This window comes from Nothoprocta perdicaria, unplaced genomic scaffold (genome assembly GCF_003342845.1).
Source record: "Nothoprocta perdicaria isolate Ctin4 unplaced genomic scaffold, notPer1 scaffold_54, whole genome shotgun sequence".
Taxonomy (NCBI): domain Eukaryota; kingdom Metazoa; phylum Chordata; class Aves; order Tinamiformes; family Tinamidae; genus Nothoprocta; species Nothoprocta perdicaria.
Genome location: NW_020455799.1, coordinates 2,187,037 through 2,208,764, shown reverse-complemented (window position 1 = coordinate 2,208,764; position 21,728 = coordinate 2,187,037). Strand labels below are relative to the sequence as shown.

Here is a 21,728-nt window from a genome sequence, read left to right as displayed (position 1 = left end):
ACATGCTGCATTTTTGGACAGGTAAAGATTGACCTTTTCTTAAAAAAAGAAAAAAAAAGTGAGAAACAGAAAAGGGACAAAGATAAAAAGCTGCATCTTCACAGCATTTACTACTGTAGGACTTGGGGATTTACAAAGTGTTCTCGTCTTCCTTTCTCAAGATGTCAGTACTAATAGAAAACTTGAACTGTATGTTAAGAAGAGGGGAGGGGTGGGAAAAGAAAAAGCTGAGTGACCCCCCTCCAGTGAACAGTTCTTCTCTGTCCCACGCAGTGGGTAGGGGACGGGAAGCAGCAGCCCTACGTGCACTGCAACGTCCATAGTGGCTGTTTTTGGCAACGCACCCTCCTCCCCTTGTCTCGAAGGTGCTTGTGCGACTCAGAGGTGGGTATCGGTGAATGTGGTGTGCTCCTTGGTCACAGTGCTGAAGCCTTTGATGACGCTGACAAGATCATCCTCATCCAGGTACCGCTAGGGAAAAAAAGAAGGAAAGTAATTCCCATTAGCCCTTCCTTCCACCTTCCTCCCATCCCTCCCAGAGCAAGAGGGCTCCTTACCAAGCCGCGACCACTCGTGCCGTGATTGCGGATGAAGGCGTCCCAGGCTGACTCCTCTGCAATGGACTTCTTCTTGTCATAGATGTCAATGAGCTGGCTCACACTGCGGTGGAGAGAGGCTGGCGAGTAGGGGCGACTCAGCTGGCTGGGAATCTGCCCCACCGAGGCCACGTGGGCACTGCGGTTGCTTCTGGGGGAATCATCTCCTGGGATTTTAGTATCTGCCAGCCCCTAGGAAGAGAGCAGAGCAATCAGTAAATTAAAAAAAAAAATAAAGGGAATGATCTGAAACACTTCAACTAACAAAAGAAGAAAAAGTTCATGCACTAAAAATCATATATCTATAAACAGGAAAAATAGACCTTGCCCCTCCCCCTGGTCAGAAGGCAGTAGTGCAAGAAAAATTCATTTAAAAAAAAAAAAACAGCAGGATTTTCCTGAGTTTTTTTTTTAAATTAGTCAACCGGCATAGGTCCCAAAGTTTTTCACTACCAGAATGATACACCAGCCTTGCAGAGCAAGACTTGCTGTTTTCTCATTTAGCAGGAGGAGGGGAGCAGGCATTCGCCCTCCAGGGAAAGCACACGCCACGCAGGCTGCCTTCATGCATGTTCCTTGCTTCGCCCGACACGTCACACGTCCTGCAACTCTCCAAGCTAAAAACCACTCTACCTCCAAATTCATCGTGTAACTCTTGAGCGTGACACTGCTGGAGGAATCGGATGTGTCCGCAACAGTCTCAAACTAAGATTAAAGAGAGGGAGGGAAAGCATCAGGGCAGGGGCGCTATTTAACTTGGAACTGGTTCTCAAAGGCCGAGCGGCAGGTAGCATTGCCTGCTGCACCATCTCTCCAGCCCCCGTAACACACAAGTTTGGGCACTTCAGCACAGCTCTGCCCTGGCGTTTCAGAGTAGCGCTTCCATTGATGCACTGGAGACTCTTCATTTCTATTAACTCCATGAGAAAAGGTTAAAAAAAAAAAAAAAAAAAGGAAGAAAAGGTGGGAACTTGAAAAGCGACTGTGCAGGCATGCCAACAGCAAGGGCATTCTAAAGTCAAGAGCAACTGCACCGTGTGACGGATTAGAAGAAAAGGAATCAAAACCAGAAGACCAAGAAAGGAAGTTACTCTCTTAGCCTTTCCCAGGAGAAGGGACACACAGCAAGTTCCATGGTTTCCAAGAGCTGCCTAGCTGAGGCACAGATGCAGCTTCTTGGCACTGAGACAGGAAGTAACAGAATGCGTGAAGGATGCAGGAGTCACTGCCCTGCTGGATGGCACTTACAGGGAAAAGGAGCTGAGCAGGGACAACAGGAGTCATTTTCTGGCCTATGTCTGTGAAGAAGCATGACCGGGGAGGGCACTGCTGTTCTAATTCTCAGTCTCATCCCAATGAGCTTTTCATCACAAGTTAGTCAGGTACTACTCTTTTTGAGCATGGGAATATGTTCATCATGCCTTTTTTTTTTTTTTCCTTTAAACAGATTTATAACTTGTTATAATAAAAAATGTCACTCACCAGCACTCCTTCTCCCACCACTCTAGTGTTCCTGAAGTGGCTTGTGTGCACATATATATACATATGTATGTATATATGTATACACTCACTCTCACCCAAAACTCCTTGGCAAGGAGTTCATCCTAGAGCATTTCAGCTGGGTGGTGAGTATATACTAAAAAGACTCTCTTCCTCAATCCTTGCAGGACCTTAGGACCTGCAAACCTGCAGGACCTTCCCTCATTTAGGAAAAAAAAAATGGGCCCAGCTGCCCAAAAGGATCTTTGTTAGTCATTCACAACAGGACAGTTAGGTCCACACAAAATGGTCTTCTGACGAGTATGTTCTATTATCTATTTTACCTGTTTACCCCCAGTGTGCCTCTTTGGAAACCTACCTTGCCAATGTCCCACCTTACACAAAAGCCTTTTCCCCACAGCTCTACTGTTGACCACAGCTAATACCAGTAGGCAGCAGTGGCTTTGGATCTGCCTGCTCTACAGATCCCAACTTTGTTAGAAGGCATCAGAAGTACTCCTGACCAGAAGTACCTCATGTCCTGTAACCCAGATGCTGCAGGAATCCTTCAGGACTAAACACCTGTAAGCTAGGCTCGCTGTGAGGATGCCTCACACCTTGCTATGTAGACCAGACAGCCCCTTTCTGGCTCTGGGCAGACATTCCTTTGCTAACAGAGTGCAAGGAAATGATGGAGGGGAAAACGTCCAGATAAAAGAGGAACGACATGTGTGCAGTACAGTGCCCTTTGCCCAACCTACCGCGTGGGTTTCACCTGATGAATAGACGCTCATTGGTGATGTTCTTTTCTGGAGGGGAACCAGAGGAGGTCTGTCTCGTGCATAGGGTTGCTTGTGGACCTTCCTTTGAAGAATTAAAGAGAGAAGAATAGCCAAGAGGATCAAACCTAGAACTACCATCAACACCGCAAACCACAGCTCGTTGTAGAATTTTGGACTTTTGGCTTCCCCTTTGTCCTTCTCGCCAGGTGTTGTCAAGATCAGACCTGTAAATATCAAGAGGGAGAAGGGGAGAAAGGGAATGTTATTTGAGAAAGCCATTTAACAATATGCCATCCCTTTTCTCTCTAATAAACTAAGCAGAAATTTAAGTCAGTTTGTTGTCATGTGCTTATTTGCACTTATGTTCAAGGTGGCATAATGGTTCAATATGCTAGCGGGCTATAATAAAAAGCTTACTACTCTCAAGAGACCCTGCTTAAAGTTCTGGCATTGCTGCTCAGGCTGGAAATCACCACTGCATCAGCAGCTCCTGAGAAAGGAGGCAGTAGAGGTGGAATGCAAAAAAAAAAGAAAAGAAAAAAACCATTACTCCAAGTAACCTTGAGGGGTAATTTCAGAGAGACACAGCCAGAGGACATCCAGCACAGTGCCGCCAATGCTACGTGGTAGCAGGTCTGTGTCATTAAAATGTGAGTGGGAGAAAGACTGATCAGAAAGGTGTGATAACTTGATACAAACCAAATCAACATGGAACATCTTGTTCTTCCTTCTGCAGCCTAGAAAAATCAGCCACTTACTTGGCTTTGCTTGCACATGACACAAGCATCAGAAATTTCCATGTCAGGACTTCCTGGTTATTTGCAATCCAGCAAGTGCATCCAGATTCTTTGCTAAAGAATTCCCATCATCTTTGCCTGCAAGCCACCACTACAAGCAAGTTGCTTGTGCTGATGATCGATGTGGCAATAGCCTCAGGGTACAGCCAGCAATTAGAACCTGACTCTGGAAGGTGGCAGCAACTGGGAACATTTCACACCTCTACTGCAGCCTTGTCTGAAATTCTGCAGGAGAATGGAGCTAGGTCACAAAAAGTGATACGACAGAACTCCTGTGCAAAGAGTAACTGCAAAGACGATGCTAAGCAAGAGGCAACTCATTCAACTAATAAACCAGTGCCAGTGAGATGCATGAGGACAGGAAATGGTTCCAACTTAACTTTGGTTCCCAGAAAACTAAGGAGATGGCAAACACATATTTGTGTTTAACATCTACAAGACAACAGCTGACTTGGATTTCATCACATGGAACTAGTTTGATTACATGAAACAGGCAAAGGGGATGGAGAGCAGTAGGTGCTATAAGCCTGGTCTTCCCAGGGTAACTCATGACACCAACTCATGTGACATTCTCCTAAACTGGCTAGTGAAAAAGTCTTAGAAAGAACAGATACTAGCCACTAAGAAAAAAAAAAAAAATAGATCCTGTATAAATAACAGAAGAAAGCCACACAATCAAAATTCCTCCATGGCAAAAAAAGGCACGTTATCTTCATACCTTACAGTTAAGGCACTAAGGATCTTCTGATGACACTCCATTGTCTGGCATGCACTACACAGCAAATATCTACCACAAGCACATTAAAAACATAATTTTGTCATGTATTTACCAAGCCCATCGCCAGTGCTGTATTTGATGACTGGTGTCTTGGCAGTCCCTTCATCAGTGATACAGGTCACTTGAAAGAAGAAGGCTGAGCAAAAAGGTTAGAAAATGTATCAGCAGGAGAAAGCAAAATTCTTTTGCTGCTACTTTTCTATCATGATCAACCAGTAGAGACAGCCAAGTCTGAGAAAAGCCATGGCATATATGGGCATAACACATAACCCAGACGAGCCCCACATCACAGCCTCATAATCCCTTTTACCAGGGCATTAAACTTCTAAACTATAAACTATGGCATATGACAAATCGTATTCTCATTTTACCAGCTAATCTTTCCTCTTCCTATGACATGCAATTAGTAACTTTCTTTTTTTGTGTTCCAAATCCCTCATACTCACTTCTTGGCTGATTCAGACTTGTTAAGAACAGTTTCAAAACACTGTATTAGTGTCATTGCACTAATCAGGAAATTACAAGGAAGAGCAATAGCAAAGCTCACAAAAGGAACCTCACAGCATCTCTTAACTAAGCTCTTGGTTGGTAGAATATAGATTTCACTCCTTCAGCCTCTTCCTCTGCCTGTCCTACTGCCCAGATACACAACAGCAGTTTTGGTATTTTTAAACCCTTGGTTTAATGCATGCAAATGCCTTCAGTTAGCAAGTAGCAGGTGTCTTTAACACACTCCTGTGCTCTTTGCTTGTGGTAGCTTTGGAGAGATACTTCTTAAGTTGAGCACACAATAACATTAATTTAGCCCAACAGTATTTCACAGAGAGAATGATAGCGAAACAAAAGCTGACTTTTGTCAGACGTCCGTGGCAAATAGAGCTCGGTGTCAAAGCCGCTGTAGATGCGCTGCCCGCTCTCAGTTAGCGCGTACTCCTTGAGGCGGCCGTTCAGCACAAAAGTGCGGCTCCAGTCTATGTGGATGGTAGATAAATTGCTGACTACGGAGAAAGGAGCCTTGTACCAAGGTGCTGCAGAAGGAAGGCAAAAGGAGACTCAGGGGAACAGGTCGGAGTATTCGGCAAAGCAAGAAAAACGATACTGGAAGAAGGGCTGCAGACCCTGTGGGCAAAGATTAGAAACTGGTTTTCAAACCCTTTCATGCTGGATACCTGCCTGTTAACAATTTTCTCCACGTCAGTGCTTATTATTATGTTCTACCTCAATAATGTGCAATTTAACAAAACACAGCTTTAGAGGTGATGCCTTTTAACGACCACTCCTTGATCAAAAATCCAGGACTGTTCCACCCCAAATTTTCAGTTGAGGATTCCTACAACGTAACAGATACATTTTAATAACTACTAGACAGAACTAGTGCTAAATGGTTTTCTAGAAGGTTGATTCTGAAGTCCTGAAACTCAGGGTCCATGATAAAAAGTTAATAACCTCTTTGTCCTGATTAGTTAGGCTGAGGTGAAATGGCCATGTCATCTGTTACAGAATGACTCTAGCTACAGCTCCATGGACCTTTTCAATAAAAAGCTGATGTTACACTACTACAAAATCAGTTTTGATGGCAAAATCTATTCTGACTGTAGGCACAAGTCCTGCATGTTTAATTCCCATGCAGATCACCACAAGACCGTGAAGTGGTGTCTATGTCTGTTGGATAGTAACAAAGTCTCACTTCAGTGTCAAAGAGGATCCGTTAAGATTAAATCTGAGTAAAACTCCCACAGGCCCTGGCAGAAGTTTGGCTTCAAACAGGACAGTAAGACTATTTCTGAAAAGAATCTCCAGGTCTTTTTTAAGATGCCCCCTTTTCCCAGGAATGGTTTATGGCAACACTGTTATTACCACAAGTTCTATAATTTTGTTGCCTATTCTTAATAAAATAAAGGGTCTCCTTTCCACAGAAGACACAGGATGTAAATGATGTAAACTCAAATGATGAGCAAAGAAATACACTTAAGGAAATGAACCAGGGCACAGAGCAGAATTCCAGTGATTTGGCAGTAGAGGAAAAGGATACATGCGCAAGGGTGGATTACTATAGACATCAGCTTCCACAAGGGAGCTGATTTCTTTGACTCTATCCAGCCTTCTTCAATCAAAGCTGGAATTTCGGACCCATGAATCATTTCTTGTACTCACGCTCCTTCTCAGTAGTGAAGCCGACCCATTCCGAGGCGCTGCTGCCAACAGAATTGTAAGACACGACTCTCAGGTTGTACGTTGTGTAAGGCTCAAGGTTGGACACGTTGGCACTCTGTCCTTTTCCTGTATACTTCACTTCAGTTGGGCCAGGACTACAGGCCTTTACTGCAGGCTGTAGGTTTGGGGGACAAGCCATATACACATGGAGCTCATAGCTGAGAAAAAAAGTTAATATTCTGATTAATCCAGCACCTTAATTATGTGACAGCCAATCAGCCAGTGAAGACCATTTCATTCCAGCTGCTGTATGTCTGGCTACCAGAGAACAGAACGGACTGATGCTACTTTTTTTTTTCTTGCAAAATTTGGTCGCAAGTGTAGGATATCTACAAACAATATAGTTGTCACTCATAGCCACAATGAGATTGTTGATGCCTGTTACATTGCTTCTCAGTTCTGTGAATCAGATAGTTGAGTTGCCTTAGTAAAAGCACAGCTGTCCCTTCTCTGCTAGTTGTTCTCACAACCTTTTGGCTGTGCAAACACAACTGTCAGGCAACTAGTTCCACTCTTAGCAGCAGCTGATGCAACCAGAGACCTCCGGAACTGCCACCTCATCGCTGCCTCCCCATAGCTGGCTTTAGGGGACTGACAATTTGGGGCATGACAGAACAGTCCCTTCTCTCTGGGTACATCTGCCCAATAGCCTGCTGAGGACTAAAGCCACTGTTGTGAGTGAACGTCTCCTGCAGGGAATTTGAGGCACATGGGATACCATCATCCACACTGGCAAGGGGGAACTGTCACAACTGACCACAGCTCTCAGCCACGTGTCCAGCTCACGTTCAGGGCAATTGCTCTGCCGTCCCCCGAGCTGACTCAGGAAGTCTCAGCTGGATGGCAGGTCCTACCTGGTGACGATGCCGTTGGGCGACTGCGGGGCGCTCCACTGGAATGAGGCGTTCCTGGAGGTCACCGTGCGGATCTGCGGCGGGGGCTGCTCCGAGGGAGGTGCTGGCTGTGTGGTGATTTGGGCGACGGGTCCTTTACTGCAACAGTTGAAACAGGTGCAGGCCTCCACACCAATGGTGTATGTGGTAAAGGGTTTTAGCCCATGTATTGTCTGCTGGGTGGCAGTCCCTTCCGAGAGCTATAAAAGTTAAGAAGGAACTTTACACAGCTTCAATCAGCATAACTACTAAGCAACAGTTAATGGGGTGAATTAACTCCAGAAGAAGGCACAAGGTTCTGCATGTCTGCTAAGTCTGACATGAATGCGGTTGCTGCATGCAGGGAACTGCTGTATTCATTTTCTTCTCATTACAAAGTTAAAAAGGGACCGTTCAGAGAGAAAGACCATGATATCAGTGGCCTCACAAACACTGAGTTGAGCCACAACAATTGCAGATACACATATCTCTCAGACTTCATTGGCTTGGATACAGTAGACAGCACTGGCAAGAGTGATGGGAATATCTGGTGTGCCAGTTTAAATGACAGGAGAAATTCCTTTGTAGTAGGATGGCCTTTGAGCTGAGCACCAGCACAGTGTTGCTCTGCATTCAGCTATGGTATTCAATGATCCTACAGTGAACTCGCCTATGCTCCGTGTGGGACACTGCATGGTTCTGACAGTGGAAGCTGCTTTCTTGTGCAGAAACTGCCACTTCACCTCTCTGCCACAGTCTTTTGTGGTTAGAGCTTCTATGGCCAAAGTAATCAAGATATGCAAAAAAAAACCTTCAAGAGAAAACATCTGCTCCTGTTGAGAGCACCTTACTTGCAGAATGCAGCAGAAAATAGGCAGGAATAAGCCAAACAAACAAAAGAAAACATCAGGTATTATATGATATCTGGTCAAGAGACAAGACTGTGGCATGGCAGATACAAGGGGATACAAAAGGAAAGCCACACAGATACCAGTGGTGAATTCAGTACAGACACAGTCAATGACACTGTGAGGAATAAATGTATAATGTGCAATCAGTAAGCAGTTCAGACTCATGGACAACAACGATGACTTGGAAAGTCAACAGCATTTCCAAGAAAAGCAATATGGGACAAGGAAAAAAAAACTCATACCAAATAAAACATTTTTCTGCTCATAAAGGGCAGATGATGTTACAGACAAGAAGCATTCAAGTGTTTTCCATTATTTGGTGAAACAGTTCCAGGTGGCTTCTGCAGCCCTAGGCTTTATCTAAATCTCCCATTTTACAAGTTTAATGAAGCCTTGCAGGTTTCCTAGTTTAGCTGACTTTAGTCATAGAATCATAATGGTTGGAAAAGACCTTTGAGATCATCGTGTCCAACCGTAAGTCCTTCAACACCATGCCTGCAAACCATGTCCCAGGTGCTTCATCATGTTTCCTGAACATTGAACATTACATGTTTCCTGAACATTGACGGAGATGGTGACTCCATGACTTCCCCGGGCAGCCCGTTCCAATGCTTGATCACCCTCTCGATGTGGAAATTTCTCCTGATGTCTAACCTGAATCTTGCCTGGTGCAACTTGAGGCGCTTTCCTCTTGTCCTATTGACAGTTGCTCTGGAAAAGACATGGACCCCCGCCTCACTACAACCTCCTTTCAGGTAGTTGTAGAGAGCGGTAAGGTCAAATGATAAGGTCATTTCTGGACACCTGATGATTGATTCTCTTGCAAGGGAAAACCCAAGCTACACCTCAGCCTTGCTAAAGCATCCCCAGCACTGCTGCAGTCTATTCAAATCTATTCAAACCTTCCTGCACAAAACCAAGGATAGCAATCTCCTATCAGGCACATATGTAAAGCCTTTCTTTATCATCTCCCCAACTCTTAGGCCCACAGGAGAAGCATACCTAAAAAGTGGGGAAATCTTTTGGGATGATACAGAACCTTCAGAATCTCTCCTACGGGCCTCTCCAGTGCAGACATTCCCAAGCTAGAGAAGACACTGACTCCACAATCACACTGGAATTTCCCATTTGATATATTCATGAACACACACACACACACACACAAAAAAAAAAAAAAAAAAAAACAGAAATTACTTAAGGAAGTGGTTTGCTGAGATTTGCCTCAACACTTGAGATCCCTCTGTAAATGTCACCTTTGAGAACATCTTTTGAGACAGTCTAGACTGGAATAAAATCAGTTACCTTGCTGCCTGCATTATTCCTAATGGCTTCTTAGTAACAAGTAGGATTTTAAGGGCAATTCATGCAGTGCATTGTCTTCTGAACTCAAAACCTGTATGATCTCCAAAGCCCATGACTGATTTCTTACTGGCTGGAGTTTCCACCTGAACCACTTGTGCTGGCAGGAGCTGTCTGGAAGTATTTCATTTGGGCAGATAGCCACCGCTGAACAATACTTGGGATTCTCATCACATTGTCACAGCATATTACCAAGTGAGAGAGGTTTGAATGGTGAAATTAATTCCTCCAGAAGTGTAACATTTATCTGAGTGAGGGTGCTGGTCCTGCTTTGTCCAGAAGAGAGCATTGCAGAGCAGGATAAAAAAAAAATAAAATGCAAGAGTGGAAGAAAGTCCCTAACCAACAGCAGCAGCTAGCAATAACAAAATCATCTAAAGTAAAAACATAAGTTCAAATGAAAGTACAAAAATGACTTAGAGAGTACTCACCACGACGTCGGTGCCTCTGGTATCATTAGAAAACAGCCTGTAGATACTGACTAGCCCGTTTGGCTTAAGAGGAGGGCTGATGTTCACCACAGCCACCGTGGATGCCACCGTGTCAAAGAGGGGGGGCCCGAGGCCTTCGGGAGGAGCAGGGCCGGTCCGGCAGCGCGACCAGCCGCTCGGCGTCCGGCCTGCGGAGTTCGCCGACCACACCTGGGGCACCCAGAAACACGGACACGCTCAGTGAGGGACCTCATCCTACAGAACACTCGTCATCACACAGGAACGCTAGTGCACTAATGCTGACAGGGAGGCCGCGCAACGGCATCTCCGCAAAACCTTCCTCGTCACCTACTCAACGTTTGAGCGAGTGACTTTCTAAGAGAAGAATGGAGCATTTCCCATAATTACATTTAGGGAAAAGAAGAGTTCAAGTTTGAACTCTTCCAGAGTTCAAGACGCAAACTCTGAATTCCCAACATTATCTGCATCACACTGCATGGAGAGGACTCTCCGAAAAGCTACAATCAGTATTGATAATGTTTTCAAAGACATCTGAACAAAAATACCAATATTCAGCCCCGCTCTTGCCTCCTTTCTGCACACTTCCTTCATATTCACAAGTAGACCCGATCAATTCAGCCTGGCCCAACATGACATCTGGCTATGTTCATCCTGATTGAATCACACAAGGTAATCTCTGCTTACTTTTTGAACTTGGAAAATTTTAAAGAAAATCTCTAAAATCCTCCCTCTAAAACGTATCAACATATCAACCATCTGGCAACAATTTCTATAATCCATACTATAAATAAAACCCATTGAAAACTACAGTCAATCTCCTTCATTTATTTGCACAACATTTGCTTTATTACATAGGTGCAAAGGCAACAGTTTCAGTTCTAAGATTTCAAAATTCAGCATCTTGAATTAGACCTGATTAAAACACACATGTCTCTACGAACTATGCCTACTGATTTTGTCAGCTTCCCAAAACCGGAGTGATCTGCAGACTACATAAAACTCAGCACTTATTAAACACAGTCTCCAACAAATCTGCATGAAAATTAAATTGTGCTTTCATCAAGGAGTGAATAAACATATGGAAGGATGTGTAATCTTATTTATCAAAAACCATTTGTATAATTAAACACGAATATCATAAAAGGTTGCCTTAGGTCATCATTTGCATGAGTAAGTAATTTGTAGGATGTCAGGTACAATAGACAGAATAGATGGATGCGTGAGTGTATAGGGTTAAATTAGGCTCAATATTAGCCAACCACATAGTGATCAATCAGAATGATAGATCTAAATGGCAATACAAGAGGACTGTCTGAGTGATTTTTAGTATAAGTATTCCTTAGTAAGCTTTCATGTTGAGCAGTTCTAACTACAGTAAAACATTTTCTTGTATGATCTGCTCTGGGCAGAAGACCTGGGCAAGCAAACAGTGAGATTGTTCCTTAACACAAGTAGTAATAAAATAAGGGGTCTTCAAAACTGGACCTCAAGTCTTTTCAGTTTGCAGTATTAAGTTCAAGGTATTGGGACCCTTCACAAAGGTCCTGGAGAAGGAAGAAAGCCAAACCCACCACAATGGCTTTGAAGACTGTGGTTCTACTCGCTACAAAACCAAAGTTACTGCTTCATTTTGTTGTCTAGTGAAAGACTGCCTAATAAAACACTGTTGAAGTACTTTCATTATTTTCAGTTAAAAGAGTAATATATCTCTTAATATATCTCTGTTGTGAATTTCTCATGAAGCCAAACTCTGCTCACTGCAATCAGTCAAACCCTCTATCCCAGTCAAGTCTTTGATGCTACAGAGATTTGCCTACAGTAGTTCATTTGTATGGGCATATATCTTAAGGGAAAGAAAAAGCCACACAGAGAAGGACAGCTCCGAGTGTACCACTTGCATTGACTCAATGGTGGCCTGAGTTCAAGCACCCCAGTTCTAGCTGAGTCTGTGGCCTTAATGAGCACAGGGTGTAACAAGACCAGACATTCAACTGCCTAGCAAGCTTCAACAGCAAAATTAAAAGCCACAAGCTAGGCACAGAGGTTTCCTGTGTAGTACATAGGAGTACTATGTCCCAGAATAGAGATGCTCGGAATTTCTGATGAGGGAGGGATGCACCTTGCCATTTTATCCATTTCTGGCAGATACACTCAAAGCTGCAGGGAGACACCATCCTCCATTGATGCCTTTTCTATCACAGGTGCCTAAGCCTTGTCTTTCAGAAAGCAAGTCTTATTTCAGAAAAACAAGGCCCCCTTCTTTTAAAACACCTTCTTAGGAGGGAATTCAAGCCTGTCACCTTCCAGAGAAGATCCAGCTTTACTCCTGGGGTTCTTAGTGCTCCCTTTGAGGCAATGTCACTTGGCATGAGCATAATGAATTCAGGATTGATTAGGTAGAGTAAGAGAGAGTACAAGTAGACATGACTCTTCAGCACAGTTTTTTCCTATAGAGATAAGGGGGACCTGAGGCTCTAGTCCATCCCCCAAGCACCATATGCCTCTTACTCTTAAAAAGAGCCCAAGGCCACAGCTATACATTCATGTGAGCCTGACCAGCAGGCATATTCTGAGAGTACCTTCTAGACAGGCATCAGCCTATTCAGTCCTGCCAAGCTGTGTTTCAAGAGAAAATTTCTAGGTGAAACTCTGTAACATCAGATTCGGAGACAATTGTGACAGCTGAACAGCAGTTTCAAGGATCTAAATCCTGGATTTAAAGTGACCTAAGCATACACTCTGCTTCTGTTTGATCACCTGTAAAAGGATATCTGTGCATGAAGCTATTTCCCTTTGAGAATGGCCATCCATACAGGCCCAGTGTTTGCAGGCTCTGAGCAGTAAGCACACAGCACTCCCGGCAGATAAAAGTGCTAATGTTTGGCCACTTGAGTGTATGAAGAAACCAAGCAGTAAGAAAACAGCAGTCACAATTAGGAGCACCTGTTAAAATTGGAGGTTCAGTCTCAAAAGTCACCACATAATCACAGGTGCTTGAGACCTGCTGCCTGGGTAACTGGGTTAAACTAAAATGCCATGGCTTGGACTTCTGTCAGGATCTTTGGGCACGCACAAATTTATTCTAAAGGCTGACTTAATCAACACAAAAATATTTAACTACATTCATGCAGAAGTATAAAGAGCTTAATAGGCAGCAGCATTACCTGGTGTCCCTAACAAAAAAGTTTAAATGTTACCTCAGAACAGAACAGGCCCATGGAAAAGAGGAAGCAATCACACCTTAGGTATGCAGAGACCTAGAAGATGACATAGGACATGCAGCAGAAAGCCAACAAAAGAAGGTTCCCTTAAGCTGACTTCCTGAATGTACTGCCTCCCAAAGCATTAAGTCTGACATCATGGTGCCTGGCTCAGTATCCTGCCAAAAGATATAGAGCTGTTAATGGCAGCATTGCCCCCCAAAAGCCAGGAGAGGGCTCCAAAATCACCTACAGGAGTTGGAATTTAAAACGTTTTATCTTTTTACTGGCCCCTAGCCCAGACAGCACTTTGAAGTGGTGCCAGAGAGAAAGAGGGGAACCCTCTCTGGAGCTCGTATATCCAGAGAACTAGAGAATTCCAGCTACAGGTAAGCTGGCTTGTTTTTTTCCATCATAAATGAGCCATCAGAGACATCTGATCCTGAAGAGACCAGTGATTTGCCATCACTCAAAATGATCATAGGACAACATCCAAATTCATCAGTATAGCCAAGAACATGCAAAACCCACGAGGAGCACCAGGGAAAGTGCTGGGAAAACTGCCTCAGCCTTAACACAGAGAGCTTGACTCCTTAAAATTGACTTGCTAAAACTCTGACCTGTGCACCATTTATGTTTTCCTGGATACTTAGTCAGGATCAGTCCCGTAACAGTGCTGAGCAATGACTCCTCTCATGAAACAAACAAACAAAAAAATCACAGACACAAGAGAGAGATTAAATAGAACTGAGGGGAACAGCTAGATATTTGGTGTCACAGCCTGCCCAATCATGTATCTCATGAAAGGAACTGCAAGAAAAGAGCACTGTGGCATCTACGTAACAAACAATAAATGGTGAAGAAGTTGCCAAAATGAAACACTCAAACTAACCCACTTCAAGGGACAAGGAGATGGAAGGAAGGAAAGGGAAGGGGAGGGGAGGGGAGGGGAGGGAAGGGAAGGGAAGGGGAGGGGAGGGGAGGGGAGGGGAGGGAGGAATCTTTTGATCACATAACTACAATAATGTGAATAAGTATAATTACAACTAACTGAGCAGTGGTTTGGCAGCAGATATGTGGGGTTTACAAGTGCCCTGCCAGCTCCCAACACTCACATGCTCACATGTCAAACCTGGATTAAAGAATGTGACAGGTATCATGGCTTTAAGCAAAGAGACCAACACAAAAGTTGCCAAGCGGAAATCCTCTCTGCCATGTAGAGTGGAACTGAAGGCAACTGACAGAGTATGGAGAATGAAAAACTCTCCATCGCTGAAGAAACCTCACTCTCCTTATTCCTGTGTTTGAGTCAGGTACAACTTGCCCTTAGGAAATGCAAGGGCTCTATGTGCCTCCAACTGCTGTTGTTGCCACAACCATGTCCATGCCAACACTACTTCACACATGGCAGGAGTGAGGAACTGCAGTAGCCTTTCATACTGTAACTTCTGTCTTTCTGCACTTGTTTTCTAGAGATCCCAAAGACACGGCACTACCTGAGGCTTGGCTTTGGGTTTCTTGACCCAGTTTTCTTCAATTTCTAGCCTTACACTGAAGTATTTACAGAGTTTTCACAGGGCATTTTTTTCCAAAAAAAAATATGTTTTAAGGGTATGACTTGTATTCAAGGCTGCACAGTGAAGTCCCAACACATCATGTTGGTAACTTTCAGGAACACAATACCCAATTTCCAGTTGTTTTCTTGTGCAAGAACAGGTATCATGTCAGCTCATTACCAGGGGTACAAGAGGTAGTAAACAAATGTGCTTTCTAATTGCTCAACCACGAATCTATATTTTTCAGCATTCAGTTAGCATCCTTAGAGAGGCCATAAATATATAATGGGATGGATTTTAGGTGCAGTCTCCCAGCATGGTCATAGTTTGAGCCTCTTAAGATTGTTATTCATCTTCACCGTTCAACTGCTAATAACAAAAGCATTAAACACATTCTGGGGAGGAGAAGGGGAAAAACAACAGGCAAACACTTTGGGGTAAAACAAATTTACAAATTCTAAAGGAAGCTCATTTCATGCAACATAGTATAAGACCAATAATTAATGACAGATGTAAACAAGTTTAACTCTAAAAGGTAGAAAATTAAATAATTTGTTTCCTATGGGTATATAATGAGATAGTTACTACATTCCCATGGGAGAGATAAGCAGATATTAAAAGGTCTTTCCAATACCTGTAATGGCTAAGGGCAACAGCTAATTCAATAGATTCGATCAAAATCGCCACTTCTTTCACCGCTACTGATTTATTACTTTGGCTGTAGTTAGTCATCACTCATTTTAGTTTGCTTTTCAGCGGTCATAAATTATGCCTCATAAATAAAAAGATACAATCAAGGAAATCAGATCAAGTCATCTACAGCTCTGGAGTATATTTTCCCCTGGTACTCATGCTAATGTTGTTTTAAAGGGTAGTTTGTCGTGGTTTTGAGTATGTCAGAGTCACAACATACCGAGAAAGGTCTTGCCAGAGTAGTGAGACAGCAGCCTCACCAGTAATCTTGGAAGCCAATATATACAGTCTGATATCACTATTTATTTTAATGAACAAAACTCAAGGCTTGATTCATCAACACATTGCTTATGCACTTCAACTTAGGATGACGTTGCCAACAGAAGAATGACCTCTTGAACAGAGCTCAAGAAAAAAAAACTATTTCAAATTGCTCTTCTTCCTACCATGTCCCATTGGGCAGGGAGAAAAGGGGGCATTTACTTTAGCAAAAGAGTATTTAGCAATGTCCATTGTGTCCATTGCATCAGCAAAACAATAAAGTTATGTCTGCTTTATTCTTTAGAATCTGAGGCTGATTTTGGTAGTCTCATGCTGAGAGAGCATGAGAAAATATTTACTGGAAACAGGGAGTGCAAAGAACTCTGTGAGAAAAATCCACTCTTCCAAAGAGGAAATGATGGCAAGCAGGGAGCGAAAGAAAGAACTGCATTTTATTTCATGTCACCACTTTGCACTGAGTCTCTGTCAGGGAGATGGGAAGAAATGGTGAATTAAAATGACAAAAAAAAAAAAAAAAAGAAGCCAAAAAATCAGGGATATTTCAAATGGATGACTATTCATCACTGGCCAGTCAGAAAACCAGTTTCACGCCCATTTTAAGCTACAGAAGTCACTTAGTTCTTTAGCAGTAACTAAGCAACACAAACTGAAGCTCAGCCAACAATTTGACAAGCAAACCTGCAAACCGAGTGTCGTTCTTGTCATCTCTGAAAGTGCTCAGGAACACTGAAATATTCAGTACTCCATGTAGTTGTACCTGCCATAATCTTCACAAATTTGCACCCATTTCTTTTTCTCATCATCTCTCCAGTGCCAGAAACATGATTTGTCTTCTCTTTGAGAGTTCGAGAGGCAAGTCCTGAACATATTGCCCTTGGCATTTCTCAGATTATTTCCTAGATTCCTCACTTGGCTGCAGTATTTGGGCTGTGAGAAGCACACTTTATAAGCAAGAGAAATACTGTCCTTCCCACAGCAATAAGGAGGCAGACATCTTTAGTGCTGCAGACCCACCTGCCTCATTGTGTCTGATAGCCCTTCCAGAGAATAAACCTCTGCAGGGAGCAATAAAACTTTCTGAAAAGCACCACTACTATTTCTACAGTTCTGTGCCTGCCAAGTGGATACAAGAATGTGTCCAAAACCAGGAAGACATTATGCCATTAATCTAAAGAAGGAGACTAAGTACACAATTCACTGCAACTGTGGAAGAGTGACATTGCACCTGCAGGGAAATCAGAGCACACCCCGACGACTCTGCTTTGCAGAACGGAACTAAACCAACTAAACTAAACTAAACGGAACTAAACATTGTTCAAAAGGATCTTTCCTCAACTGGGAAAAAGAGGGCTGATTCTACAGGATGCCAGGATAACCCCGTACACCATCCTCAACAGTTCGTAAGAAAAATCTATACATCCTGTTTCAGAGATATTCTAAGAATCAAAAGACCACATCTGGAAACTCAGTAGGCTTCAGGAACTGTAAGGTTTAAGTCAGGGTTTTCTTCAGGGCATTATGAAACTGCATCTATTTAATATATCTAAGGATCTCGGGAAGCATTCTAAGAAATAGCTAACAGGCCAAATGCTGCAAAGAATGCAATTATCTAAATATAAAAATAGACTGAGGGAATTTCAAAGATCTATGTAATTATTTCTAAGTACAGGAGGGTTGGAATCTTAATGCCTTTGAAAAACACACTGAAACCCAGCAAATGTGAATATGCCTATGAAAATCTGGCACCTAAAGAATGACAGTGCTTAAATCTCTTGAACTATAATGACCTAATCATTTAGGGGGCATAGCCCCTTTGACCAGCATGATCTTCTAAAGTCATTTCATCTTTTTTGAAAGTGCAACTTTTGCATTTTAGTCTTACAAGTCCTAAATATTCAGCTTAAATTTCCAGTGAAAGAATACAACCCCCAAATCCTGATTTTATATCTAAAGAAGCTGTCAGAGTTCATCATACTAAATCTCAATACCTCAAAAATGCTGGAGAGTGCCTCATCACAGCACTTTGATTTTATCTGCATTCTGCTGGAGGAAATTCAGTTGCATTTAAAGTTTTATGTCCAGCAAACAAGCCTCAAATGAAGAGACAGCAGAATCAATATCCAGTTTAAGTGAAATATAAATCTGGGTTTCATCAGCATAATAGCAAAAGCCAAGCCCTATACTTATGAATAACTTGTCTCACAGGCAAGATATAAATTGTCAACAATGGAGGGGCTTAGAACAGATCCCAGAGGACTGCTGCAAATGACATAAGCAGAAGACAAACATGTGCATGCAAAAGCCTCTCACAGGGAAATAAATGGCCACTAGTGGGGGAAAAAAAAAAAAAAGGCACATAAAAGATTTAGGGCCTCAGTCAACAGCTCAGCTCAGATACGGAGTAGGATCAAAATAGAAAGCAAAGTTTGGAATATAGTATGTTAACCCATAGGAATTAGGTCAAGAGACATTCTTAGTTACCCAGCATCAACAAATCACTAGAACTTTGTCTCAAGGAAGTCTGTGTGCTGTTGACTACTATTCAAACACCAGCTTCTGACTGAGATAACTGGAAGTGGAGGCAACTAGGAGCACCCCACAGCCAAGATGAACAAATTTCAGAGCAAAGACCATTGAGATTTTTCTCTTTAGCAAAGAAAGCCCTAACTAGAATGTAGCACTAGTGCCTGCTACAAGTACTGGATTCCCACCAAGCCCCATCTGGGCTGGAATTTATGGACTTATAATATAATTATAAAATAATACGGAGACAGAGTCTAACAATAATTCTGCTTTAAGGAAACTTCAGTAACAGGAGAAGAGACTTCACAGTGTTTGGGGCCTACAGATGGGCCCCACACTTATGTTAAAACAGGAAAAAAAAAAAGAAAGAAAAGGAAACCTTAAAACACATGTAGTAGACCCTAAAATACACTGTTTCCAGGAAATGTTTAACATCTTTCCTCACAAAAGATGTAAAAGCAGGACAATATACCATCTGTATCATGTACTTTAATTGTAGAAAGTTCCCAGGCTTTAAGTGATTATTTCTGATCTGAAGTATAATATTATAGTATCTCTCATACAGCTACATTCACTAAGGTTTAGAGAAGAGGTTCAGAAGACTGAAGGAAACCAAAAAAGATGAACCTATAATGAGCAAAAAGCAGCAGCCAGCTCACAGAGACTCCACATTTCCTTCAGCACAGCTCTAACAGACACTTTTCATGCCAGCTGCTACCTTACAGCCATGCTGCCAAACGAGAGACATCAAAAGGAGAGAAGGAGCTTTGTGATTGCCAAGCAGTGAAGAGAGGTTTGGTGAATACTGCAGTAAGGACACTTTTCTAACAGCATCCCAGGATCTCTCCTCAATAGTTTTGTAACTGCCCCTTCAGAGTCCATTTCTGGGTCAAATGATTGCTGCCAGAGCTGATTTAGGAAGAGAGCCACTGCACTTCTCCCTACAGGCCCCAGGGCTCTTGACAGTAATGGGATAAGAAGAAACAGACACAAGGTGAAACAAGGGAAATAGAGATTACATACAAGGAGAACCATGGAGTCCTGCACTGGAATGAGTTGCCCAGAGGACCTGTGGAATCTCCATTCTTGGAAACACTCAAAATTTGACTGGAAATGGCCTTGAGCAGCCTGCTCTAGCTGGACCTGCTTCAAACACGTGACTAGGGGACCTGTGGGTCGCCCTTTCAGTCTACATGGATTCTGTGACATATGTAAGAATAGCAGCTAGATATACTGTATACTAACATGGTAAAGCAACTTCTTAGATTTAATTCTACATGGCTTCTAGCTACCAAAAAGAAAACAACAGGAACAGTGGTGCCATCTGCAAATTTGGTGAGAGTGTGCATTACAAAGTTCTTTTTTTTTTTTTTTTTTTTTTTTTTTGAGGGAAAAAGCAAGCAAAAATAGTTTTAAAGACTTCCAAGAACTTCCAAATTCATTATCACAACATGCTGGATAGACAAGTTCAGTGTATATTACCAGCACTGGGGCTTACTGATATCTGTTTCAGGAAGGGGGAGAGATACATGCCTATTCATAGGATTTATATATGCAAAATGAACCTCATCTTGCCATGAAACTACACCCATTTTCCTTTTGAAAGAACAGATTCAAGATGAGTTTTGGGTGAGTGTATCAACTCTACTAACTCATACAAAACCTTCAAATGGATGTCAGATAGTTATAAATAACAAGGTTATCAGTTCAGGGACTGAAATCAAATAAGTCTCTACACTATTACTAGTAATGCATGATAAAAAAAATATGCTGAAATCTCTATTTTGACACAGAAAACAAATCCAGGTCAAAGATCAATTGCTGTAGTGCTCAGGGCCTTGAAAATCAAGAGTTACCTTAAGTAACTTGGGCCTATTTTCTTCAACTACTCTTCACAGCAAATGGTGACATTACTTACTCCACAGTTTAGTTGATTTCAGTAGTACCATCAGTTTTTAGTAAGGTAAAATGATACTCTGTCTGAATGGCAGAACTGTTCTCCTTACTTTCTCTCTGCCTCATAAGAAAAATAAGAAGAGTAATATGCCTATGACCATGAGAAATAACAACTACCAACTGCAACTTCCTTTTGTACCACCCATGCAACTGATTGTAATCCTCCTATCTATTTTAAAGAGAAAACAAGCCAAAATCCTCTCTATGTAAGGTATATGGAAAGTCATAAATTAAAAATTAATTCAGAGTAGACTGGCAGAGAGAGGGAAAATGAAACACCAATGCACTGAAGCTGCCATTTAACAACTAGATTTTTAAACTATTCATGTAACATGAGAGCCTTGCAAAAGCTCTATAGGATACACAAACACTTACTGCGCAAGGAACAAAAGCACTCATGATTACATTACAGAAAAACTAATAATGAATATATTGCTTGTGCACAATTATTTCTCAGCTATTGAAAATTCACTAGCAAAAAATATTAAGGTATCATAACACCATTAACAACAGAATGAGATGCATACGTTGAGGGCAAGTGTGAACTAAGATTCTCAGAGTGTTCTGAAATCATCAGAGCTGCTAAGTGACTTCAATTCTCACCTGATATTCATATTCCGTGTACGGCAGCAACGTGTCGTCTTTGAAGGAGGTCGAAGAGCCATTGTAAACAAGCACGAGGTCTAAATTCACATGGGATTGAGTCGTTCGCCTTCGGTAAAGCTCATAGTACAAAATCTTCCCGTTGGGTTGCTGCGGGCCGGTCCACAGAACGGAAGAGGCTGACTCGAACCCTCCGGCTCGGCTCTGTATCTCTATGAGGGGCGCAGGCTGCACTGCCGGGGGGGCTTCCAGCGTCCGCACCGACGCCCACTCACTGGAGGCACAACCCAGCTCTGTGCAGGCCTGCAGCTGTACTTCATACCTCGGGGAACACAAAGGAAAGTAATAACATCAATAAAAGCCCCGCAAATATAAACATAGATTGTACCTAAAATTAGAATCAAGTACATATGGGGGTTCTTTAATTTTTCTAGGTATTCTCTAGACAAGGTTCCATGCAAAGTGAAGGAACTTTTAAGGTTTTTTTTAGCTATGTGTTCATTTTGATTCAACAGAAAACCAGGCTTTGACAAACATCCATGAATTCGGGTATCAACCATGACATCAACTTCTGCCTTCCTCTAGTTCTGGTTTAAAAGAAGAAAAAAAAAAAAAAAAAAGAAAAAAAAAGGAAAAGGGAAAAGGGAAAAGGGAAAAGGGAAAGGGAAAGGGAAA

At 42.5% G+C, this 21,728-nt stretch overlaps 1 protein-coding gene across 1 annotated transcript in view; it reads right to left on the bottom strand.

The window, feature by feature from the left end:
* Window positions 1-373: 373 nt before the first annotated feature.
* The window catches only part of USH2A (usherin), a 336,721-nt gene continuing 315,366 nt past the window's right edge, over window positions 374-21,728 (bottom strand). Inside the window, exons 63-71 of the mRNA XM_026048437.1 lie at window positions 21,054-21,375; window positions 10,220-10,429; window positions 7,501-7,739; window positions 6,587-6,804; window positions 5,284-5,460; window positions 4,485-4,568; window positions 2,837-3,081; window positions 558-788; window positions 374-471 (exon numbers count right to left, since the gene is read on the bottom strand). Coding sequence (XP_025904222.1) covers window positions 379-471; window positions 558-788; window positions 2,837-3,081; window positions 4,485-4,568; window positions 5,284-5,460; window positions 6,587-6,804; window positions 7,501-7,739; window positions 10,220-10,429; window positions 21,054-21,375 — 1,819 coding nt within the window. The 3' untranslated portion in view covers window positions 374-378. The remainder of the gene's footprint in view (window positions 472-557; window positions 789-2,836; window positions 3,082-4,484; window positions 4,569-5,283; window positions 5,461-6,586; window positions 6,805-7,500; window positions 7,740-10,219; window positions 10,430-21,053; window positions 21,376-21,728) is intronic.